The sequence below is a fragment of the Lepisma saccharinum genome, chromosome 21 (assembly GCF_977018435.1).
Source record: "Lepisma saccharinum chromosome 21, izLepSacc3.1, whole genome shotgun sequence".
In the NCBI taxonomy this organism is placed as follows: domain Eukaryota; kingdom Metazoa; phylum Arthropoda; class Insecta; order Zygentoma; family Lepismatidae; genus Lepisma; species Lepisma saccharinum.
The window spans coordinates 16821438-16847818 of record NC_139249.1 but is presented as its reverse complement, the minus strand read 5'-3'; the positions used below and the strand labels follow the sequence as shown (position 1 = coordinate 16847818).

The window sequence follows — 26381 nt, the reverse complement described above, 5'->3', positions numbered from 1 at the left end:
TCATGGAGGTAGAAAGCCAGCGACACAGGTTACGTTATTGGCCAGCAAGTTGTTGGTTATAGTTCTTCTAATGTGTGGAAATGTATATGTACGAACATTTGAAAATGCTATGTGATTTCTATGGTGAAACATAAGTGTTTAAAACGAAAGGAAAACAACGAGTACTCAGTTTTATCTACTGATTGTATTTGGCGCTGCAGTCGAAGTGCAATTCGAAAGGCGTGTACTTCCAGTCTACGACTTTGGCATGGTTTACTATCTGTATTGTGCAACACTAGCGCATGTATTTGAAATTCTTTTCATGGATAAATTCACCTCTTGCCGTCGTTGCGTCATCACGAGGTAAACAAGGTGTTGGATCGAGAAATAAAAGACTCGCTGCTAATATCCTTTTGACTATATTCTCAAGAACATGTACAGAACACAGTAAAAAAGATGGCAATCTTCATACTTTTTCTGCGCGGGATGACAGTACTTTAACACAGCATAGAACAAGGAAAATACTGCACAGGCTATTGCCCGGAAAACAGAGTAAACAATATTGCCAGGTGCCAACTCACATAATATCTAACATCCTCCCACCTGAGTTGGCATATCAAACAATAATAGTTTCTTAGGTAATTTTATCTCTCTCCCACTACGTGTGGAACAAGGTTTGGTTTCAGTGGGAGGGAGAACGTCTTTCTGATTTTTCTTTTTGGTTTGTGGTTTAGGTAATGAACTCTTCATTGCTTCACCCTCCACTGCAGTCACCTCCAATGGATACAGTCTCTGTACAGGACGAAGTAGTTCACCATGGCAAGTTTTCAGACGTACCAATCTTGTCACTTGATCCTTACCTGGAAGAATCTCAGTTACACAACCCAATGGCCAATTATATCTTTTCATATTGTCAAAACCAATCAACACAATATCTCCTACCCTGACAGACCCACATGCTCTGTTTATGGCTTTTTGCGTTAACTGTCCAAGATACTCATTCCTGAAACGATGCCTGATATCTTGTCTCAACTTCTGACAGTAACGGAGACGATTGTTGAGCATTGAAGAATCCACATGGTCACAATCAGGTACACCCGTCTCCCTGATTTCTTGTAAGAACATAGCAGGTGTTAGAGGAACTAATTCTGTCTCACTTTCATACATGTAGGTAAGTGGGCGTGAATTAATTATGGCTTCACAGTCACAGAGGATTGTTGTCATTTCTTCGTAGTACAAAACTGATTTTCCGAGTGTTCTTTTCAACAGACCCTTCAGGACACGAACCAATCTCTCCCAAAAACCACCCCACCAGGCTGCACTGGGTGGAATGAACTTCCACTGGATTCGCTGAGCTGTGGAATATTCTTCAACTTTCTTCCAATCGAGTGTCATAAATGCATTCTCAGTTCCTCTGAAATTGGTACCATTATCACTGTAGATTACAGAGGGTCTGCCTCTCCTTGACACGAATCGTCTAAAAGCCTGGATAAAAATCCCAGTTGATAGAGAAGTAACTAACTCTAAGTGAATGGCTCTATATACTGCACATGTAAAAAGGCATATCCATGCTTTTTTGCCATTTTTAGTATCTTCTCTGGCAATAATTTTGGTTTTCAAACGAATAATCTTGTCCTTGCCCTCATATGTGCACAAAGAGGAAAGGGATTTGTCATCATTTCCTCGGAATGCTTCTTGTTGTATTAGTCTTAATACTGCATTTTCTGCTTCCTGAAGTTCGCGAACACCAAGATCTCCAGATCTATGAGTCTGCGAATTTCTACTATTATACAAAAATCTTTTGATCCATCCAATGAGTCTAATCACTTGGTTATAGTTAGAGAAATATCTGTAATACCATCTAGACTCAGCATCTTGAGCTTTCATACTAAGCATCGTTGATGAAGGTAGCACATTCCTTCTCTCTCTGTCAACTTCCTCCTTGTTGATAAGAAACTCCATCGGTGGCCACTCACACGGATCTCCTTTCAACCAATGAGGTCCCTCCCACCATAAGGATCTCAACAACTGCCTTGCATCACAACCTCTTGAAGGAAAATCAGCTGGATTCATTTCACTGGGTACATATTTCCATGCACTGGGATCAGACAGTTTTCTAATTTCTTTAACTCGGTTCCCAACAAATACTCCCCAAACTCCTTCTCGTCGAATCCAAGTCAGCACCGTAGAAGAATCAGTCCAAAAGATAATGGAGTTATCTTTTAAATTCAAATGTTCTCGAATCCTGGTTGCTAGCCTTGCTCCCACCATTGCGGCAAGCAATTCTAGCCGAGGAATTGTACTATTCTTTGGAGCCACTCGTGCCTTTGCCTCAATCAATTGTACGCTAACACCTCTCCTTGTGTCAACCCTCATGAAAACTGCTGATGCATATGCCACTTTGCTAGCATCACAGAACACGTGAATGCTCATAGAGTTAAGTTCATTGGATTCATAATCCCAGCTCATGAAACTTCTGGGTATCCTTACCTCTTTTAGCATCGGTAATTCTCGTACCCAGTTTAAAAACTGTGTTCTTATTTCTTCACTAACTTGCTCATCCCATCCGAGCCCCTCTGCCAAAGTCTGCTGAAGTAACAATTTTGGTAGAAGAGTCACGGGACAAGTAAAACCTATAGGATCAAATATACGGTGTGCTACAGATAATATCACACGTTTCGAAACTGTCTTGGGCTCAACATCTTCAATGTCCAAATTAACTGTAAATGTATCAGCTTGAGGATTCCAACTGAGTCCTAACACTGAAGTAGGGCTAATGTCCTCATCAACCATTTGAGGGACTGAATACTCCCACCCTCTAAGGTCAAAACCTGCTTCAGCCATAACTGCACGTGATTCTCTTATAAATTTATGGAGATTTTTGTGATTGTCTACACTGGTGGCACAATTGTCCACATAAAAGGAACCTCGTAATTTTAAAATAGTATCTTCTGTATAAGCTAAGTCTTCCTTCCCGAAATGACAACTCTGCAATGCTTGATCCAAATGATGTTCAATAACAGCACCCAACAGAAAAGGACTGCTCGTAACACCAAACACTACACGAGTATGTCTGAATTCTTGAACCGTTCCAGTATTAATATCGTGCCACCAGAGAAATCTCAGGTAGTCTCTATCTTCAGGGTGTACAGCAATTTGTAAAAAAGCTCGTTTAATATCTGCTATAACTCCAATTTTTCCTTTCCGAAAATGTAGTAAAATATCAGCAATAAGAGCAATCAAGTTGGGTCCAGGTTCTAAACATTGGTTCAAAGACGGGTGTCCTTTTACTTTAGCAGAAGCATCAAACACTGGTCTAATTTTTGTCGTGTTACTGCTCTCTTTCACTACATGTCGATGGGGTAAGTAATGGCCAAAATTCTCTGTTTCATCCTCTGGAACCACCTCAATGACTCCCTCGGACAACCATTCTTGTAGCACTTCATCGTAACTCTGCAACAGATGTTCTTGTTTCAACTTCTGTGTAGTTGACCAAAGTCGTTTCTCTGCTAGTTCTTTATTGGTGGGGAGAGGCGAACAATCTTCCTTCCATGGTAACTGTACTTCATATCTTCCTTCAGCATTGAATGTCAGTGTCTGCAAAAATTGTTCTTTGACAGCCTGTGTGTGTTCTTCCGCAGACTTCTTGGCAATGGGATCCTTGATTCCTATGGTATCCAGTTCCCACAGATCAGCTACGGCTTCACCAACATATAAATTCGATACCAACAAAGCTGTATCTGATTTTCTGTTTTCACCTGGAACTTTACCCATAAGTGTCCATCCCAGCTGAGTTTCCACAGCCACTAAACCACACTTTAATTTCACAACATGGCCAGTCAGTAATTTACCACAAACATCCGCACCAATAAGAATTTCAACTGGACCTTTCATCTTACCAGTATCTGTTAACCTTATTTGACTTTTGTTCAGCTCATTTAACCAAATACCTGGTGTTACATAAGGAATCTCACCACATATTGTATCTTGATCAAGAACATCAAATGTGCACGAATATTCTCTCTCAATGCTACATACCTTAACGTTATAAACATTATGATTACAAGGACTAGACACGGTACCACCAAAAAGCGAATGTATCAAACTTTGTTTGCCAATGGAGTTATAACCCATACCTGTTACAAGAGATTTGCATATATACGATTTTTGTGAACCTGTGTCAATAAGAACTCTCACATTCCTGCTCCTATTGTAGTTACCTTTCAAATCTACTACCAATGTCTGCATGAATACATGCGGATTTTCAAGTTGGTTTATCAGTGTATTGTTTACCTCAGCATTTGATTCTTTGCCTTCAGAATAATGGTCAGAATCATTATCTTTGTCTGAAATATTAGGACACATCAATACAACATGCTTTTTCTTGCAAACAATACATTTCAAATTGGCCTTGCACTTCTTCGAAAAATGACCAAATTTTAAACATGCAAAACAATACTTTTTATCTTTTAGAACCTTCTGTCTTTCAGAGAGAGACATTTTCTGGGCTTTAAAGCAATCATATGAACTGTGCTTACCACCACAGAACACACAACTTTTCTCCCTACCACCACTGACACTCAACAAATCTGTCGCACTGGGGATAATAGGCTGACGCGGTGGAGAACACCTTTTCTTCCGAACTTTCACTGCTGCACCATCCAATTCAAACCCAGCTGCTGCAAGGTTGATTCGTTCTTCTCCTTCCACTTCAGCTCGCAGGAATGACATCAAGGACTGCAGTCTTCCAGTCGGTGTTGTCTCATTATTTTCCTCAGCTGCAGACAATGTTCTTCTCTGCCACACACGCATCAAATCCTCTGGGAGACTGGACTCCACCAATGGAAACAGCATTGCTGCATATTTGTCGCTGGTAACACCCATCGATTCTAATGCTCTAAGTTGGGACTCCAGTGTGTCATACAAAGTGCTCAAACAAATTTTTTCTTGACGGTTCAACACCTTTTGTAACACCAATTTTAGCAGTTCACGCACGTACACTTCCACGAGCATATCATCGCGACCAAAACGTGATTTCATGGACTGCACAACTTTCGGGTAATTTTCTTTTGTTGGTGGAAAACTGTTCACAAGCTGGCGTGCACGAGAACCTTCAATTGTCGCTTGTATCAAATACTGAAACTTGTCCTCTGCAGGAATTGTATCATCTTCATCGATCTTCTTGAATTGTCCCCAAAAATGTAACCACTCTTTCAAGTCCCCTCCAAACTTCTTCAGTTCGATTTTAGGTAACTTGAATCTTCGATTCTTTACTTCCGAAAACGACTCGCCTTGACAGCAGTTTCCTTCCGACAACTTCAAAAAGTTCGACACTTCAATACGTCGCTTGTTGAACAAACACTGATAATCATCCGACACTGACTGTTCTTTCCCTAACTCATTTTCACTAGCACCCGATTCCAACATCAAATCAAAAACAGATATGTCAGCCGCATGCAGATCACTTGCCTTATTTTCAAGCAACTGGATATTTGCATGAATAACATTCCTGTCCGGAGTTTGCATCGCTAACTCATTTGCAATCTTCTCCGAAACACGTGTAAAAGCTGACCTAGCCACTGCACGGCTTTTCTTGAGACGATCAATGTCCGTTGACATTTTTCGGATATTTGCACTTACTTCTTCTCCGGTCCAACACAGAAAGAAAGACAGGTCCTGTCACGGTCGCCAATAAATGTTGGATCGAGAAATAAAAGACTCGCTGCTAATATCCTTTTGACTATATTCTCAAGAACATGTACAGAACACAGTAAAAAAGATGGCAATCTTCATACTTTTTCTGCGCGGGATGACAGTACTTTAACACAGCATAGAACAAGGAAAATACTGCACAGGCTATTGCCCGGAAAACAGAGTAAACAATATTGCCAGGTGCCAACTCACATAATATCTAACACAAGGGATTGACCCAACCTCTCCTTAAGATATACAGCATGATTGTATTTAAATGGTTCCACGTCAAATGTAAGTGTTATCAGTTTCTTAATTTGCAAGAATAAATATCTAAGTTTGCACTGGGAAGATAATTAAAGAAAATGAACTAAAGAATACAAATTATATCATCGTCAACTTAAATGGTAATTTTGATGCGTGTCATATGAAAATATTTTGTATGCCTGGAGCACTTGTCATTTTGTTATCTCATACAATGAAATCGAGGCATACCTGAAGATGTATTTGAATACATAGTGAAGGGAAAATGGGATTTTTGATTCTTATTGGCTGCTATTAATGTATGTATAAAAAAAAACAGTTAAGGCACGTTCATGTAAAATGAAATAAGGTACATAGGCCATTTATTGTAAGCAGATACAGCATGTACCAGTCTTATTCGTATAGAGATGGTAAAGTGAAATGATTAAAGTACACCGCTAGAAGACAAAAAAGATAAAATGTCTTGTTCAAATGATGTGCACAACAATGGTTTAGGAGACACATCAAATAAAAATAACAGAAAAATTGCATAACGTTTGAAATAATTACGGCCCAAATTCCTTTTGTTTTATTGCGATATCATCATTCTACGAATGTATTTTTTACATGGTTCCTTTTCAATTTATGTCTGTTAACACATACTGCTGAGTTTTAGCGATTACTTAAGATTTTGTTCAATAGGCTATATGCTTTCGTGTTTAGGTTAGGCAGATTGTCTGGTTCTTTTAGCATTAAAATAAAGTCCCTAAATGCATTCTACTAAGGTTCCAATTTACTTCTACATTCATTTCCACTAGTCTACGATACTTACTGTCGCTTCCAACAGAGAATACCTTGTCCAAGGAATGTGTGCATGCTTGCGTAAGGTAATTTTTTAAGTTTTTATTTTTCAACATAATTAACTTTTTCTTTAATCCAAACAGTGCTCATTACTTTAAGAAAGATTCAAATTTCATGTGACAATGCTTTCCAAAATTCTACGATAATTAGTCTTTCCCTAGGAGAATTTGGAAAAAAATCATAAAACAATCTGAACCATTATCCCTTTGCTGCATAGAATTCACTAGGTTCTGGCATGTCTCTGGGCTGATATTCAATAAGAGTCTAGTTTACGTCCTTTTCCTAAGGAATACGTGTCATATATCGTTGGAAAGGTTATTGTATAAGGAATTCAACAAAGTAAATCCCAAGGCGAGGAAAACTTTCCTGGAGAAAAACCGATGTCCGGATATGCGTGATTGAACGTACTGAGGACATTTTTCGATGATGAAGCACATATTTAGGGGTGAAATGAGTGCTAATGGAACCTAACCTAACAGGCCTAACCTAACCTCGTAGGCATACCTCGTTCCCGTGAATGCTTAGTGGGGCTATCGTTAACAGAAAGTGTAAAAAGAAAAACTTACTTACCCTAAGAGATGCCGGAGCGCCGGCCGTCTGCTAGCATGGTTTTGAATGATGCACTGAATTATCACTGGGGATAAACGTATTTTACACTATCTAGAAGATTTTGGAACCTGTTCTTCTTTAACACACATTCACAACGCAGACACAAAGACTAGCATGCAGTGTTGTTAACTCCCATCGGTTACCACAAAAACTCAAGAAGTACGTAAACTAGACTCTAGCCTGATATTCTCCCACTCTTACGATATAATCCTCTTGAGCACATCTTTGGATGTTGGAGTAGGGTGTCCAACACATTTCTTCAATATGGACCACAAATGTTCCATTGGATTCAAATCCGCCAAATCATTTTGTGTGCCACGTGGAATAAAAGTATTACCTGGTCATGTCAGGAGAAATTTGATTAATCTTTATTTTACCCCTGATGAAGAAGATAGGAAGGAATGGTATGATAATTTTGGACAGAGAGGCAGTTTTTATGTCCAAAGAATGCAAGAGATCTTAGTGAGATATTTATGTTATTACTTTATTTTTTCAGGCATTGATAAAGGCAAACAACCAGTGTGATAAGCTCTTGTTACCAAGCATGAACCGAAGATAAAAAATTGCCAGCCAATGGAAAGCTCAGGAAAGCCAATTAGCTCAAATGCAAGTCAGCTTCATGTGAATACAGGTAACTATCCTATTACATTTTCATATAGCATAATGTGAAACTCTTTCCACGGCCAGATGTTTATCCAAAATTTTCCCCTTCAAAGGGTAAATGTAGCTTCAAAATTACCATAAATTGGGCTTTTGTGGAAAGCTTTAGGCCATGCTGGGGAAAAATGTGATGTTGGAGGGAGTGGTGGATGCATGTGGGTAAATCACTGTGCAGGGCTATGGAAATATTGGTTTGCATGATTTACAAACTTTATTTTACATTTATTTACTGATTGTTTCATTCCAAATTTTAACATGGTGCACAGGCATTTTTTACATTGTTCGATTTCTAATTATATACTGTTTATACATACTTCAGAGTTTTAGTGATTTCTTACTGCATGTTTTCTGAAAAACAATTTTTTGCTTCCTTGTATTACAAAAAAAAAAAAAAAAAAAAATTGGCGCCGACTAGCATAGATGTGTGTGTATCTGCTCCTACAAATTTACATATAAAGTGTGGTGATACATGTGCAAAATGTAAGAGGGTAGTAAAAAAACTGCATTTTTTGTGATTCGTGTGATAAATGGCTGCATTTTAGATGTGGAAATGTGCCGAAAGATGAAGGAATTCAAGAAAATACTGAATGGTTTTGTCCCCAGTGCATCAAGGATGGCGGCCATACTATCTCCCCAAAGGACAATGAAGGTGATGATGGTTCAACTCTTCTACAAATTGTTAAAATTCTTGAAAGTGATATTTTGGAACTAAAAAATGAAAATCAAATGCTGAGAAACAAACTAGAAACCATCGAAAAAAGAAACGAATGTAATGACTCCACCCACACATGGACACATGTTGTGAAGCATGGCAGAAAATAGAGTAAAAGCAAGGAAAATGTAACTTTCATCAACAAGAATAGATTCAGTATCTTGCAATAACTCCCAGTGGAAGACATGTATACAGTGAAAGATACAGGCAATCTTTGTAAATATGCCTCAGCAGTAAATCCAAGGAAAATTGAGAAGAGAAATAGGCAAAAACCTAGTCATATGCAAGTGCACATTTTTGCAGACAGTCGCGGCAGAGGGCAAGCAGGTGTAATGAAGAAACAATTAGGTGAAATCCCAGTGTTATCAAGCCTGGAGCTAAAATACAAGGGATCGTAAGTGGCATAAAACCTGAAAATTTGGAAGAAAAAAAAACTGTGTAGTTATCATGGCTGGTGCAAACAATGTGGCCTGCAACGAAGGACAGAATGTTGCAGAAACACTGGGAAAGAAACTGAATGATCTGGTCATGTCGAAAGTGATTGTTGTAAATATACCTCGTAGATATGATCTGCAGTCTGACTCATGTGTAAATATTCAGTACATAATACAAACAGGAAAATCAAGTATTTGTGTAAAAAGTATAAGAATGTAGAAATGTTAGATATAAGTAGGTTAGGGACTGATAAGCATACAAACCATGGTTTGCATCTAAATTGGTCAGGTAAGCAAGGGGTATGTGATCAATTATGTACAATAAAGTCATAGTGCAAATCAAAGTAAAAGCTCCAAACATATCGAGCTGAAATGGCAAGAAACTGAACCAAAACTGAAACTTTCTGCCCCACCCAGCCTCATAAGCAAAGACAGGCCCTCACTGAGTCGGGTGGTGGACAATCCAATTCATAATTATGATGTGAGATTAATCCACGAAAATATTCAAACACAATTACTACGGCAAGCTAAGTTACCACCTTGTAATGGAAATTATATCTTACTATTGCTTCTGAACATAAGGTCCAATAAAAATTAATTAGATGAACTAGAAATATTAACAGGGGGAATAAATAACTGTATTTTAAGCATAAATAATGGCCGCGGTGGCTCAGTCGGTAACGCGTCTGACTACCATGCTAAAGGTCCCGGGTTCGATCCCCGGCCGGTTCAAATCCGGGAACTTTTCTAACGATGGAAGCGGCCCCGGCGCCCACCCAGCGTCGAATAACATGGGTACCTGGGGGAAACCCTGGGGGGTAAAGGCGGTCAGGGGCATGATGCTGATCACATCACCCCCACTCACGACCGGATCAAGAAAGTGTGGGGCGTTACCCCCACACCCCCTATACACCTTCATGGCATGGTGCTATGCACAGGGGAGCACTTTACCTTTTTTTTACCTTTTTATTTTAAGCATAAATGAACACTGGCTACGGGATGAAGAATTGCAAATATATGTACCTCCAGGTTTCAGGTTAATTAATCACTATATATCGGCGACAACCTAGATACCAGCTTTTCAATCCTAGATGTTAGTCAGTTTTGCATAGAATGGTGTTTTGAAGTAGCTGCTATATCTAAACCTTTTTACGAGGTTTAATATAGTGGTCCTATGTGGAATGGGAACACCAGGAAATTTCGTTGCAAAACGTCGTCGCACTTCTCCACAATTCCTCTTTCCGAAGTAACACTCAACCTGATAAATCCTTTGTTGTAATTTAAACTTTTCTGGTGCCATAATCTTCAACACACGGACACGACACAACACAACTTCCGAGGGAGGATTATACTGGCGTCAGTCTGCAACATCAAGAGAAAGGGAAAGAGAGTGATGGCAGGGAGAGCGAAAGAAAAGAAAAAAAAAGACCGTAGCATGCGACTGTTGCGGACCCCGTTCACCGAGAAAGACAAGCACTGACACTGGGCCACTTGCCGCTGAGTCTCGTAGCGAATGTCAGGGAATGCTCTGTACTAAGAAACAAATTAAAAGACGTTGATTGGATTCATTTAATTTTCTCAAGTGCAAATGTCGATGCATTATTTGAGAAATTTATGAGTACCATCTCCGATATATATAACGACTGCTGTCGTTATCCCAAAAAAAGGAGAAACTAATTATAGCTAAATGCGAACAAAGCCACTTAGGTCAATGGTATAATCCACACTTGAGTAAATTAAAAATCTTACTTTCTTACTTACGATGTATTATAATGGATTTAACAATGGTAACACAGATAAAACCAGATATCTCAAATTAAGAAATATTTACAGATCAGAAATTAGAAAAGCTAAATGCACAGCAAATGATAAATTTATTAATAACTCCAATAATAAATGCAAAGCAGCTTGGAATGTCATTAAGGCAGAATTAGGCAGAGGGAACCCAGAAGAAAAGAAAATGTTCCGGTTACTCCAAGCGAATTTAATTATTTCTTTGTCAGGGTAGGTAACAAATTGGATACAAACCACAATTCTATGAATCAATTTGATTATGAATATAATAATCTCATGTCACAAGACATCGGTAACATTTTGACTGACTTCCGGTGGCATGAGACCCAACCTGCTGATATTTTAAAAGCAGCACAAATACTAAATACGTGGGCAGATCGGAAAGTAACGCACAATAATTTTTTTCGCAAAAAGTTTAATATGTAACAAAAACCAAACAAATCACAAATGAACTGACATCTTTGACCTACTTTTCTACATAATCACCAAGTTTCTCAACACATTTCTCCCATCGTGGTACCAGTTTCAATATGCCCTGTTCGTAGAAGTCCGTTTGGTTGGAGTTTAGCCATCTGCGGACTGCTGATTTCACTTCCGCATCTGTCGCAAAGTGTTGGCCGGCCAGGAATTTCTTCTTGGGACCAAACAGATGAAAGTCCGATGGTGCCAGGTCCGGACTGTATGGTGGATGCTGGAGCACGTCCCACCCAAATTCGGTGAGTTTCTCACGAACAGGAGCAGCAACATGGGGACGGGCATTGTCACGAAGAAGTCTGACACCATCAGCATGAATGTTGCGGCGTTTGTCACGAAGGGCACGACGCAACTTAACCAAAGTTTTAATGTAGACTGCAGCATTCACAGTGGTCCCGTGTTCAGCAAAGTCCACCAATAACACACAAAACATGTCCCAGAACACTGTCACAAGCACTTTCCTAGCAGATTGAGTCACTTTGAATTTTTTTCGTACTGGGGAACCAGCATGTTTCCACTCCATAGAGGCCTGCTTGGTTTCGGGCGTGTAGTGGTACGCCCACGACTCATCACCAGTGACGATTCCTTTCAGAAAGTCATGCCCTTCTGCGGAGTAACGCGTTAAGTGATCCATGCTTGTCATCATTCGCTGGCCCTTGTGGTGGTCTGTCAGGATCTTAGGCACCCAGCGAGCACTAACTTTACGGAATTTCAACGTGTCATGAACAATGTGGTACACCGCACCATAGGAAATGTTGAACGTATGCGATAAGATTCGCAGGTGCACACGCCGGTCGTTCACAATTGCTGCCTCAATGGCACGGATATTCTGCGGAGTTGAAGCTGTAACCGGCCGCCCGGAGCGTGGCGAATCACTAAGGTTCACACAGCCCTCTTGAAAGAATGCACACCACCTGGAGACATTGCTATGGTCCAGACAGTCGTCCCCATACACGCCACGCATGTCCCTGTGAATTTCACTCGGTGTATGGTCTTTGGCTCACAAAAATCCAACCACACTTTGCTGCTCTTCACACGTGGACGACAGTAACATGCGTGCCATGTTTGTTTCGTAGTTCAGGCTTCTCTCGCTAGAGCTGCAGAGGGGAAAAAAATACCCTCTGTGGTGCAAACTTCAAACTCTCTCGTCGTACAATTTCAGCATTCCAGCTGCAATACCTGGGGAGAAAAAAAATATTGTGCGTTACTTTCCGATCTGCCTAGTAATTCAAAATCTGAAGACTTTTATGGAATGTCGAAGTTTGTTTTAAAAAGAATCATTGATATTCTACAGTACCTGCTTTGCATTCTCATAAACTGGATGATGTATTGTGGGCACTTTCCTTCCTGCCTCAAACTCTCAGTCGTCATACTCGTGTATAAAAAAGGTGATAAATCGAGCCCTGACAGTTACCATCCTATATCACTTGTTCCCATTGTCTAAAAAAATTATAGAATGCTGTTTATGTATTCAACTCTATAGCTATTTCACAAATAATAATTTATATACAAGTGCACAATATGGTTTCAGAGCCCATCTATCCACTGTGAAACGAGTGAAAGCATTGTTTCCACTGTGTTAGATGCATTTGAATCCAAACTTTCTGTAAGTGCAACACATACTGATCTGAGTAAAGCCTTTGACTCTGTTTCCCATCAAATATTAATAAAAAAATTACACTTTTATGGCATCTAAGAAACTGCTACTTGTCAAATAGACAACAAATGGTGACTGTACACAACATAAAATCAGAATTCTTAAATATAAAAAATGGGGTTCCACAAGGCTGTCCTCGGCCCATTGTTGTTCAATATTCATATAAATGACTTACCTAATATTATTCCTCATAAGACTGTTTTATATGCAGATGATACCACATTCCTTACAGTGGGCAGTGACAAATTTACAGTTTAGAAGCTTGATAAGGAAATAAAGGAAAGGTCCACTTTTTGGTTTGAAACAAATCAACTTACAATTAATGAAAATAAAAGAGAGAATATTTTTTACATTAGGAAATGGCCATGAATGGAATTCTGTAAAAGTTCTTGGTTTACACTTAGACTCCAAATTATCTTGGGAGTCCCAAACAAATCACCTATGTTCCAAACTTGCCAGGGTGGTATTTCTACTTAAAAAGCTTAGAACATACATTAGCAAGGATTTGTTGCTGCAATCATATTATGCATTTTTTAATAGCCTTCTGAATCATGGAATTCTCTTTATGGGGAAACTCATCTGTTGCTGGGGATGTATTTATCTGGCAGAAAAAAGCTTTACGAAGCACGGCAGGAGTATTTGATCAGTCTGTTTCCTGTAAAAATCTCTTTAAAGAACTAAAAATAATGACTGTGCCAAGGTTATATATATTTACCTGTCTAGTGTATACAAAAGAAAATGTACATAATTATAACGCAAGACACACTGTGCACAGACACAATACAAGATTCTGTTACAAACTCGACACACCACCAATCAGATTGAGTAAAACACATAATAGTTATTATAACACCATTAAGCCTTGTTTCCATGATATGAAAACTCAATATGCTGACCAAGGCAGTAATTTATTTTATTATAAAACATAAACTAAACTTAACGTTTCAACCTTCTAGCAAGGTCTTCTTCAGACTCTGCACCAAGTACAAATGTACAAAATACAATACAACCTTGCTAGAAGGTTGAAACATCACATTTAGTTTTATGTTTTATAATAAAATAAATTACTGCCTTGGTCAGCATATTGAGTTTTTCATAATAGTTATACGTATTTAGGAATTAAGTTATACAACATGTTACCAGAAGCTGCTCACAGTGTCTCTTCAACTTTGGTTAAAAGAAAAGGTCTTTACAATCTAGAAGAATTCGAAATCCATCCCAAAAATGATTTAATATTCTAGAATGTATTGTATTGTTTATTTCCTGTTTTATGTATACTGCCACTGCCATATTTATATTATTTCATCATCACTAATATTATAATTGTCCTATGTCTACATACTCTTACATTATATACGCATATACTCTCATATTAGTATCTATAACATATTGTAGTTCCATGTAACCAATAACTGACAACATCTATTGCATTGTACAATGTCTAACGATGAATAAATGTATTATATTTGTTTGCGAGTAGCCATTCGTTTACTGTCGTCTTGGATACAGACTGCTGCTGCCATCTACTTCATGTGTGTGAGGTATGAAGGGATATTTTGTCACCATGAAATTGGGTGGGTGGTAGAAGTTCCCACGTCGGAGCACAACCCCGTGTGTTCGGAGGTTTAAGAGAATGAAAGATCTTGTTGTAGAGTTGGTCTTTGTGATCCATGTGAGTCAAACTGACAGTATTTGCTCGAAAAGTCAGGGATGATACAAAAGTGCCCCAGAGAGAGAGATCGGTCTGACCAGTAGCATAACTACGATGTTCTACCCCCATACTCGTTTTTTTTTCTTTCTATCAAGAGGAATTCTGCAACTTCGCTGATGTTCGACGTGTTTCTTGTTTTGATTTCAGTCGACATTACATTCCGAAAACAATTTCTGTATCTACAGTGCAAGATATATTTTCTTTAAATTTTCCCCAGAAATTAGTAGACTGTCTGTCGGTGTTCCGTTAGGGCGATGGAGCTTAAAAGTGGTGAAGCTTTATTTGATTTATATCATACTCTAAAATCTATTGCTTAGCTGATTTACTAGAATAACTACAGCACTGTAGAAAAAAGCATTTTCTTGCCTGTCGTCTACCCTTCAGCGACGTAATCAATGACTTGAACTATTATTCAGCTAAGGAATGTTTTTCTTCTAATCTGGTAATTCACTTTCTATTTTCCTAGTGATTGACATTTTCTGTTTGCAGTTGTAGGGACATAAAAATAGCTGAAAATATATTTTAATGCCAAAAGGAAAACATTTGTGAACTATCGGTCCTTAATTTATTATTCTTACTCTGCCCCCGAAGCCCGTGAACCTTGCGGGGGTGCTATTTATGTCCCTGGTTCTGACGCTCGAACTAGGCAATGCAGCCTGGTTGATGTTGCCACACAGTGAGTGGGAGCCAGCGACTTTTGTCCTGCTCTCACTTTGCTTTTCCCAAATGTGGCACCAGCGCAATTCTGCCCAGCTGCCTATGTTCATGGTCGCAAGTTTTAATTGCTTTTGTTTTTGTACTAGGCGGTTCAGGTTTAGGGCTGTTAGCATTGCTAAAATATCCTAAATGGGCTCTTAGCATTAAAATAATACCCCTAAATGCCATATTCACCTGATCATGTATTATCTGGTCTCGAACACAAAACCCCCTTTTAGCCTCACATGCAAATCTTCAAAAACTTACGTGCGAGTTGACCAGGAAAAAAGAATGCCTGCTCGTGCAAGCCACATTTTAAAACATTATTTCTGAGGCAACTAATACTAAGTGAAAATTTTAAGTGTGCTAATTAGTTTCTGCAAGAGTCGAAGTTACTCCCACAATAACACAGTAAATAAGTATTAAATGTATTGTTATTGTAGAGGCCCACTAATAGAAAGAAAATTACATGAATTGTAACACAGTGAATATGTATATTATTTTTATTACTATTGTAGAGGAATTGGAGAGAAATTGTTTTACAAAGACAGTTTTGAATTTTATTTACATTCTACAATTAGCTGTGAAAATGTCTAAGATATGAGGGCAATTCGGAAAAAAACCTCCGTTTGGTTATCAATGACATACATTCGTAGATACAGAACTTGTATTATATACATTTGAAACTTACAACATGACATTACTTTTCAACATAATCACCATTCAAATTGAGGCACTTGTCATAACGTTTTACAAGGTTTGAAATTCCTTCTGCAAAAAAATCTGCCGCCTGGGAATGAAGCCACCTGCTAACAGCATCGTGAAGCACATTGTCATTGTCGAAGCGGTGCGATGCAAGCCACTGTTTCATGTGCCTGAAGAGGTGGTAGTCACTCGGTGCCAAATCTGGGCTATAGGGAGGATGACCAAAAACATCCCAGTGGAACTGCTCCAAAAGTTCTTGAGTACGTCCAGCAGTGTGCGGGCAAACGTTAGCGTGAACCAACACCACACCGGAAGTCAGCATGCCCCAACGCTTGTTCTGGATGGCTCGTCTGAGTTGTCGTAATGTTTCACAGTAGACTTCTGAAGTGATGGTCGATCCACGCTCCATGAACTTCACTAACAGTACACCTTTCACATCCCAGAAGACTGTTGCCATAACCTTTCTGGCAGACAATGTTCACCGAGCCTTTTTGGGTTTCTTTGGTGAGTGCGTATGTCCCCACTCCATTGTTTGCTGTTTGGTTTCAGAGTTCACGTACAACACCCAGGTCTCATCGCCAGTCACAATTCTGTTAAGGAATTGTTCTCCTTCTTCGGCATAACGTGACAGAAAGTCCAAAGCAGAGCCCATTCTGTTATTTTTGTGCTCCTCCGAAAGGAGTTTTGGAACCCAACGAGCACAGAACTTGTGGTACCCCAACTTTTCTGTCACCACCTCGTACAAAACAGTCCGAGAAAGTTGGGGAAAGCGCAGAGAAAGTTCCGATATCGTGAACCGACGGGTTTTACGGACAGTTTTGTCAATTTCCTCCATGAGTTCGTTGCCGACTACAGATGGGCGCCCACTTCTTGCCGCATCGTGCACGTCGGTTCGTCCATCTTTAAACATGCGACACCATTCACATACGACACTGTCACTCATCACGTTTGGTCCGTAAACATCACACAGTTCACGATGAATCGCAGCCGCCGAAAGATTTTTCGCACACAGAAATCGAATTACGGCACGCACTTCACATTTGGCGGGCTTTGCTATTGGAACGTTCATTTTCAATTGTTGTAACGGACGAGTGAACTGCAACACAACCTTCTCCTTCCACTGCTCACTGTCTACTGGACTACTGCACATACTGCCACAGGACTGACGTCGCTCTTCCCGGACATTTCTCGCGCATGCGCAAACGGAGGTTTTTTTCCGAATTGCCCTCGTAGTTCTAGGACATCATGTAGTTTCAGTGTGTGGGTATTTGTAAATTCATCTGGTTGCTTTAAGGTAATCCTAAAAACAACAAACGGACTTTGAGAATGAATCATATTAATTCAATTTTGGGAATGTTTTTATTATTGTAAATAGGTATTATTTATAATATAGGTCTACATTCAAATGTGTGCATGTAGATAGGTAGTAATAGTAGCACATTGTAATGTAAGTCAGAGAAAATGGTAAAAGTATGTTGATTCTGTGTACATATAACCTATACTACTTTTCAATTTCTTACTAACCCAGCAGGAAAACATAATCTGTTACCAGAAGGAAATACGGTTGGTGTAGGGTGAGTTCTACATAGTACTTTTACTTGTGTGAAAAAAATAGAAATATTAACTTCTTCACGATTTATGGATGGGTTTCACTTTTGGCCATAAAAAGTAACACTTTGAAGCATATCATCGAAGTCTGGGTTTGTCCAAGTTGAATCTTTCGCTGGACAGCCTGTAGTCCCCAATCAAATGGTGGTAGCGCGTTTCACAAAAGCAAAGTACTAAGCTATTTGCAATTTTATTTACCTTGTGGTGAATTACTTCTAGTTGTAATCTGGCTCCTGTGTATGTGTGCGAGTAGGTTAGGCAGGTCATATTCGGTGTTCTAAGTTTCGTGGTTTTGTAACTTGATCCATCAATTTGTAGAGTTTCTGCTTTGTGCGTCAGAAGTGAAACTTACCATAAGTAACTGATTCTTTTAATAATATTTGGCCTTATCAAAAACCGATTAAGGTAACTTCTCTTTATCTTGTCTTTATATGAGAAACTTTCTTCTGCTGTACAATATACTCAAATGCACAAAAGTAGTAAATACTGTATTTCTTCGAATCCAAGATGCCATTATTCACTAGTGTTGCTTTCGATATGGCCGTTGCATGTAGGATACATCCTTTGTTTACGTTCTGTTAGTAGTAGGTAGTAGTATTGTACAGTTATGGCTGTTATGGAACGTTGAATTTATGCTATAATAATAATAACCCATGGTGTAAGAGCCGGTGAGCATCATCCAACCAGTTACAGGATGACGTGTGGTCAGCACAACTAAACCCGAGTCATTGTTGTAGGTTTTCTGCGACTGGTTTACGCTACTCATTCGTAGCTCCCCAATTTCCTCATGATGGTATGGGCCACTGGTCCCATACACAGGTCAAAATATTAGGAAAAAATGTCAACGCTTCCCTCGGAAGACTTGCACCTGGGCATGTCCCTCAGTCTGAGCCCAAAGCTTGCTCCTTACACCGCATGGCCACTGTGCTGAACTGAAGTTATCAGTTATGCAAAGTTTTTGCATATTGTGAATACAATGTGACTTCCAGCAATTGTAATAAACATGAAGCTATGCTGAGAGTGGAACATTTAATGATGATTAGCAATAGAACACGGAAATCGCAGACAAAATTCTTATGCACTGGTCCTTCAAAGCAGTGCTGTATCATCTGTTGGAACTGGGGCTCTCGGAGATGACTTAACAATAAAGCAATTCACATATGCATTAAAGAAAGAATATATAATACATATGCATTAAAGAAAAAATATATAATACATATGCAGTAGGAGAAAAATGCAATCATATTGCCACCGTTCTACTGTATTTAAGTAAGTACATATGTTTTGAGGAATATATACTAATGATAAGGGTTTTTGCATTTAGTGATGATTTTTTTTAAAAAAAAAACCCTGTAATAATGTCCGTTTAATATTTTTTTAATTCTGTTCATTTAATAGTTTTTCTACCTCCTGGGTTAGTTACGATCAATAAACTATGCTTTCTCTTGATTAGAGCGAGCCTGGGTTCACCACTGCTCTAAGGAGGCAGGCTGGTTTAATAATAATAATAATATTTACAATTTCATGACCAGACTATCTACACTGGAAAAGGCCATCATGGTGAATGAAAACAATGTTAACATGCCTCTTTTCTTTTTCGGCTCACATTTAAGACAATTCATTTCATTCTTAAACAATTTTCATCTTTCCACTTAAATCGACTTGCATTTGTTCTAAATTTCATACATATTACATTATTTATCTGGATGCATTGTGCAAGATGATTCATGACTTTTCCAAAAATATATTTTGTTTATAAAGTACAATCTAAAACTTCCTGGTAATATGTAATCTTCTTTCGAAAAATGAAATGAGCAGACCCATGTTCTTGCTACATTTCAGTATTATCTCCGTAGCCAGGCTTCTGTCTATCAATTCTCTTTTCCTCAATTTATTTATCAATTTAACTTTGTTGATTCATTGGGGTGAAAACACATGAAAACTTTACACATGCTCTGACACATAAAATGATTTACAACAAAAAACTGAACAGTAGACGTTATTTTGCACCTGCACCATGTTTTGAACGACTCCAGGCAGCATAGTGTCCTACATACAGTAGTTCCTGCAAATCTGACCAGATGGCATAGGCATATCGGATAATTTGAATTTCGAATTAGAACAATACTTAGTAAATAACTGCTGCCGTTGATCTCTCCCAACAGCTACTAGACATTTCACTTACAATAAATTGTTGACCAGCTTCGTGGCTGCATCATTTGAGTGATGCTTCTGTTTTTCATTTTTAATGCGTGTTTAATGTGCACTTTACAAAAGCTGACTTGCTGACCACCTCTTTACTTTAAAGAGGACAAGAATAAACCTTCTTCCTTTCTTTCCCCTTTGTACTTTACCGCTAAAAAGGACTAACTCCTTGTTGTGAAATGTTAATTGATGTAACAACAAATTTAATGGGAAGAAAATTTCATTAAGGGTGATTTTTATCAATAATGGTATTTCGGTAAAGCGGGGTGTATGGGGTGACCTTCCACGTAGTACACCCAAATGTCAACCTCACTTCCACTTAGTACACCCTGGACTGAAGACTAACGAGGCTCTGGCAACTGGCCCTATGGCTAGTGGTCGCTATATGTGTTGCGGCGTTAGTGCTGACGCACCCAAAATGTTAAATTCAAAATCAAATTTCGGTAAAGCATCGAGGAAACAACTTGCTTATCAAAATTGGCAAATACATTTATTCTATATTCCATTAATACCGTGGTATATTTATACATATATCTACTCAGATATGAAGATGCCATCAAACCCAAGGCACATCTAAATTTTCGACAAAATCACATTGGATTCGAAGAAATACAGTACTTGAAAGTTTGAAATGTAAGCAGATAGTCCAAGTGTCAATACAGTTCACTCATTATTTTTGTGTTGCTTATGCTCAATAATCACATAAAATGTGCTATCTAGCACAAGGCAAGGGGTGTTCTGTAGGGATGGACAATATCGAAAATTTGATATCGTGATATATCATCAAAGATGATACAATATTTTTTCCATATCGTGATCTGCAATACATCGTCTCCACAATATATATCATCAAAATATTGTGACGATATATCATCTAGTTTCTAGTTGATATCATACTACTAGTTATTTTCTCGTACGAATATGAGGGTGATATATGATCACAATTTCATACAGGCATTGGTGAAGATGTGATTATGAAATTGGGACTGTATATCTAAACATTTCTAATTGACTTTGGGTCTAACATTTAGTTAGCTGAGTTACATATCAATCTCTCTGCATTTTCCATGTCTTCTAACTGCTCTTTCCTATGATATGCCATGGAAAGGGGGGGGGGGGGGGGCAAGAAAGACCAAAGAAACATTTGCTGCTTAAAAATACATTGTCAGTATCATCGAATTGCTCCACATCTGAAATCTATGATTTAACTGACTAATATTGGTTTGACAGTCATGTAAGAGATATTCCATGATATACTGTACAGACATAATTTCCGTCACATCTTCATTAAATGCACCATAGGAGCACTCAGAACAGGCATGTGCTTCAAAGCATCAAAACGCACTTATGCTGGGCAACTGGTAGGTTCACCACTTCATCCCAGGAAAAGTTAAAATAGTTCTTTTTCACTCAACATCTGTAATATGTGTTCTTTGCAAATAATTTTCAACTGGATATAAAAAGCTGTTGCCCACAAATAAATTAAATAAATAATTAACCATGAAACTATAGTGTGTACTACATGCATGTGTTTTCTTTTATTTTTCAGAATAATTCCTGAAGTTGTGCATATTGAAGAAGCCAACATGCAGGCTTTGATCTACTCGAGCTTTGTCATCCTTGGGATGATTTCTGTGGCTATACAAGCCCTTGCTATGAAAACCAAGCCACAGCTGTCGTCGGGAAACAATCCACACTTCCGACAGTTCCAGAGGAAGTTTTTTGCCGTGTACTTCCTTGCATTGTTCTCGGACTGGCTTCAGGGTCCATACGTGTATAAACTCTACAGTTATTATGGGTTTGCAGAAAATCAGATTGCCATACTGTACGTGGTTGGTTTCGCTGCCAGCGTTATATTTGGAACAGCAACCGGACCTCTTGCAGACCGTTTTGGCCGTAAGAAGATGTGCATTGCGTTCAGCATACTGTACTCGGTATGCTGTCTGACGAAAATGAGTTCCAACTTCTATATTTTGCTTATTGGACGAATTTTGGGTGGGATATCGACGTCGATGTTGTTCTCAAGTTTTGAGGCATGGTATGTTTATGAGCACACGGTGCACTTTGATTTTCCACCAGAGTGGATATCCGTGACTTTCGCAAAGGTTACATTTTGGAATGGCTTTCTGGCAATTATCGCAGGTGTGCTGTCGAACTTTATGGTCGAGTGGTTAGACTGGGGACCCCTAGTCCCTTTCTTACTAGCTGTACCATTTTTAGTGATGTGCGGTATCGTAGTATGCAATTCGTGGGAAGAAAATTACGGGAACCAAAACATGAAATTATGTAACTCGTGTGTTGAGGGCCTGCGGCGTATTCTTTCGAAAGATACTATTCTTCAGTTGGGATTCATACAATCCCTGTTTGAAGCTGTGATGTACATGTTTGTTTTCCTGTGGACTCCTGTTCTGGATTCAAGTCGTCCGCCGCTGGGAATGATATTCTCGTGTTTCATGGTGTGCATTATGATTGGATCATCCCTCTATGCTTTGCTTTTGGCCCAGAAATTCTCTTCGGAAAAGGTGCTGACGCTGTCGACAATCCTTGCGCTTCTCTGCACCTCTACGTGTGTCATTTCCACCAGTCCCGGAAATCCCCTTCCGGACATATCGTTCATTGCTTTTCTCGTTCTGGAGGTAGCGATCGGTTTGTATTTTCCGGCTGCCGGATATTTAAGGAGTCAGGTGGTACCTGAAGAGCTCCGGGCGAATATTACAAATTGGTTCCGGCTGCCAATGAATTTGATGACGTGCAGCGGGCTTCTCTGGTTGAAGGGCGACGAGTCAAAGCAACACAGTCAGAACCGTACGATGTTTGCTATGTGCTCGGTCCTACTGGTGGGGGCAACGTTGCTTAGTGTCCGCTTCTCGCGTAGATACGAGGAGGAGCACAAACAGAAGTCATCATTGTTAGAAGAAATGGAAAGCTAGTTGGTTCCTTTCAGAGTGAAACGTTGATTGTTGTACCGAGTGTTCATATGTGTGTGTGTTCCTGTGACAAAAAAGTGACTATGTACATGCAAGGAATAGGATTTTTTTAAAAAATATGTTAAAATGTAAATGTACATTGATCTAGTTCATTTAGTCGTACCTTTGTGTACGAGAGTTAGTAAAGTGATATAACTTAAGAATATGTTCTTCTTTAAAACAATTACAATATTGTTTATAGTTTACTTTTAATTATGTGTGTGTGCATATAGGGTGTTTATAATTTATTGACCATATTATAAATATTTAAAGGTCATCAACCAATTTAGTCTTTCTTGATTATTTTCCATCTCTTTTCTACCTCTGGCTAATTGCAATGATAAGGATAAACTAATGAGTGGTGATAGAACAAACAGGGTTCGAACATAGCTGTTCTGACTTCGTAACATGTTAACACTGATCAATCTGCCACAAAGGCTGGCAATATAATTGGAACCAATTTGAATCACAGGCAAAGCACACATGCTTCTTTGCATTTAATCTCATGCCTACTTCCTAAGTTCTCACCATTACAATAATGTAGACTCTTGAAGAGCATTGTAAAACATTAAACATGAACAAATCGCACGAGTCTAGATGCACAGATAGGCAAATTATGAGTGGACCAGCAGTTCAAGTATGGGATGCTATTACCTTCACAAAGCACCAGGAGCTGAATGAGATGGAGGTCTACGGCCTAATGTTAAATGGAGCACTCTGCAAAAAATTATTTTTTCAAGTACCCTGAGAACATATATAATTGTACAAAGTACAAGGACCGAAAGGAGAAAGTTTGAAGAGCTAACCTTTCATTCAGATAGACTGCATTTGCTTGAAACACATTTATCGATGTGTTTTTAATAAGCATTATAAATAACCCATGGCACAACAGCCCTTGAGGGCCAGTGTACCTACTGAATTCTGACCTCACTCCCACATGCCTCAGCAGATGTGGGCATTCATCCAACCAGTTACGGAGTGACGTGGGGTCAGCACAATAAACCCCCAGTTGATATTGTACGTTTCCCTGACCAGGTTACACTGTTCATTCGTACCTCCCCAATTTCCTCAGGATGGTGTCACCTGTCACATACACTGGCTAAAATCTTAGAATAGTTGTTACACTTCACTCAGCAGACTCGAACCAGAACGTGGCCCAAAGCCTGATGCCTTACATTGCATGGACATGGCGCAGGACTTAAAAGGCATTAATGAGCTTAATAATCTTTATCGAATGGGACCTTCCTACACTGTAAACTTTCTCCGAACAGGAACTTTTCATATGTGTAGTGATGTACATTCAAAAAAAAAAAATATACAAGGACAACTACTTAATGTAGAGTTGAAGTTGGTTATGATTACAGCGCAGAAGAAATAGCTTGGCAGTGACGTCATCTCCCACCTTCACCTCTCCTTCCAGAAGCGGAGGCTCATTCGCTAGAGTGGACGACAAGGTGACGTGCAAACCAATCGAAATCATTCCGAGAGGGGCAATGCAGGCGTGCAAACCCCCACACTGCTACATTAGTCTAACAAACCGCAGCTACGAGCGAGGGATTGCTTGCTATTTTGTTTCTTTGTTAGGGATTTTTTTGGCTGGTTTTGTCATTGTTGTACAATGAGCTGTGGAGTAAAGAAAGGTAAGCCCTTGCACAGCGATACAAGAGAAATAGTTTTCAATATGTATAAGTACTTTGATTGCGATGAAAACAAAACCACAGGTGTTCACAGAACGCTCCTGGCGACAGGTGTCAGTGAAAGATCTGTGTGGAGAATTTTGAAGGAGAAAGACAAAAGTGTTGCGATTGTGAGCGGGAAACCTTTTTCAACGGCGGGCAAAAACCGACGGAACGCCCAACAACGTGTCACAAATCTGGATTCTTTTGATGAAGCAGTCGTGCGCCGAACAATCCATGATTTATACACGAAAGGCATTGTTGTCACCGTACATAAAGTGATGAAGGAACTGCAAGAAACTGTTAATTTTAAGGTTTCGCGTTGGTTGTTGGGTATGATCATAAGAAAATTAGGATTCAGATTTAAAAAGCACAGCGTAAACAGCATTAAGCTACTCCTTGAACGAAACAGCATAGTTGCTTTGCGGCGATCATTTTTGCGTGAAGTTAAAGAACTGCGCAGAGAGCAACCCTGCCGGTCTTTCATTTACATGGATGAAAGTTTCGTGAACACACACCACACTGTCCCCAAAGTTTGGCTGGATTCCAAAGATTCGGGGGGGGGGTTAAAAGTGCCAACAGGAAAGGGTCCAAGGTTTATCATTGTGCATGCCGGTGGTGAAAGTGGATTTGTGGAGGGGGCGAAGTTAGTGTTCCTTTCAAAAACAACTTCTGGGGACTATCATGGGGAGATGAACACTAACAATTTTATGTTGTGGTTCGAAGAACAGCTTCTTCCCAATCTGCCCCCAAACTTGCTATTGTGTGTGGCAATCCTCCATACCACAACTGAAAAAAATCCCAACATCAAACAGCAGAAGGATGAAATGAAGTCGTGGCTATCATCTCACAATATTCCGCATGCAGAAGGTTTACTGAAAGCCGAATTATATGAAATAATTAAAATAAACAAACATAAAATAAACATCTAGCAGTGCTAACATTAAATTGAAAATTGGTAGCTTGCACCGCGATCCTTACTGATTGTACTCTTACTCGTTCCATGGTTCCTTTCATAGTAGTTGGCAACGCTGACTTAGCAGGGAGTTACGTTACTGCCAGGTTATTCCTTCCCGGCTGTAGGGCTTGGAAGTTGAGAAAAAATCCTTTTTTTCCCCCTAGTGTCTGAAGACGAGGCACAACATAATATATGTTCATTTTCGATCATTGTAGGCCAGAAAAAGGTGGGTTTTATTTGTGCTTTTTTGCCTTTTTCGACGTTTTTTGGCTTATTGGTCCTTTTTTTTTAGCCTTTTTTAGGTCTTAACGGCTTTTTTTTTCTTCAACTTCACCTTCATTCGACTACGTTTTTACTGCCCATTCTCAATTCGAATCATCATCAGTTCATCATGTCTTAAACATCCTTTCTGTAGTAAAGAAATAAATATATTTGAACCGATCCCTGAAACGAGAAAAACCATTTTTGGATGACTGAAGCAGGTACGGTACAAGATCCTTTAACCGTAACTTGTCTGAAAGGTCGCGCTGTAAGTGGCAACTTTCTCTTGTTTTGAAGCTTTCAGCATGGTGTATACAACCAGACAGAGCACACGCCTGCAAAGATCTGAAGGTGCCGCACAGAGAGAGGGGGTGGGGAGGTTAAAACTGAAGTTAGTAATTAATTTGGATCACATTTATACGTCTTTTTTTTTTTCGTTCCTTTTTTTCTTTTTTTGGCAATTTATAGGTCTTGAACTTCC

The 26381-nt window shown here is 39.2% G+C and overlaps 2 protein-coding genes across 4 annotated transcripts; one reads left to right on the top strand and one right to left on the bottom strand.

The window, feature by feature from the left end:
* Positions 1-263: 263 nt before the first annotated feature.
* Positions 264-25234, top strand: LOC146003888 (solute carrier family 61 member 1-like). Of its 3 annotated transcripts, XM_083142353.1 has the most exons (5): positions 264-351; positions 5901-5964; positions 7880-8014; positions 17755-17800; positions 21589-25234. In XM_083142353.1, the coding sequence occupies exons 3-5, from the start codon at positions 7957-7959 to the stop codon at positions 22967-22969; spliced, it is 1485 nt and encodes a 494-aa protein (XP_082998479.1). In that variant the 5' UTR covers positions 264-351; positions 5901-5964; positions 7880-7956; the 3' UTR covers positions 22970-25234. The 3 variants fall into 3 exon arrangements, with proteins under 3 accessions (XP_082998479.1, XP_082998481.1, XP_082998480.1); XM_083142355.1 differs by lacking the exon at positions 17755-17800 and having other exon boundaries at positions 271-351; XM_083142354.1 differs by lacking the exons at positions 264-351; positions 5901-5964 and adding an exon at positions 6149-6233.
* Positions 568-5598, bottom strand: LOC146004466 (uncharacterized). Its single transcript, XM_083143321.1, has one exon. It carries the CDS (start codon positions 5596-5598, stop codon positions 568-570), a length of 5031 nt encoding a protein of 1676 aa, XP_082999447.1.
* Positions 25235-26381: the final 1147 nt, after the last annotated feature.

Excerpts from the sequence above, each read along its gene's own strand:
- LOC146004466 (XM_083143321.1), bottom strand. The coding sequence starts at position 5,598 with ATGTCAACGGACATTGATCGTCTCAAGAAAAGCCGTGCAGTGGCTAGG.
- LOC146003888 (XM_083142353.1), top strand. The coding sequence starts at position 7,957 with ATGGAAAGCTCAGGAAAGCCAATTAGCTCAAATGCAAGTCAGCTTCAT. Across the intron at positions 8,015-17,754 it reads TCAGCTTCATGTGAATACAG|CAGGAAAACATAATCTGTTA; the intron begins GTAACTATCCTA and ends TTACTAACCCAG. Across the intron at positions 17,801-21,588 it reads GGAAATACGGTTGGTGTAGG|AATAATTCCTGAAGTTGTGC; the intron begins GTGAGTTCTACA and ends TTTATTTTTCAG.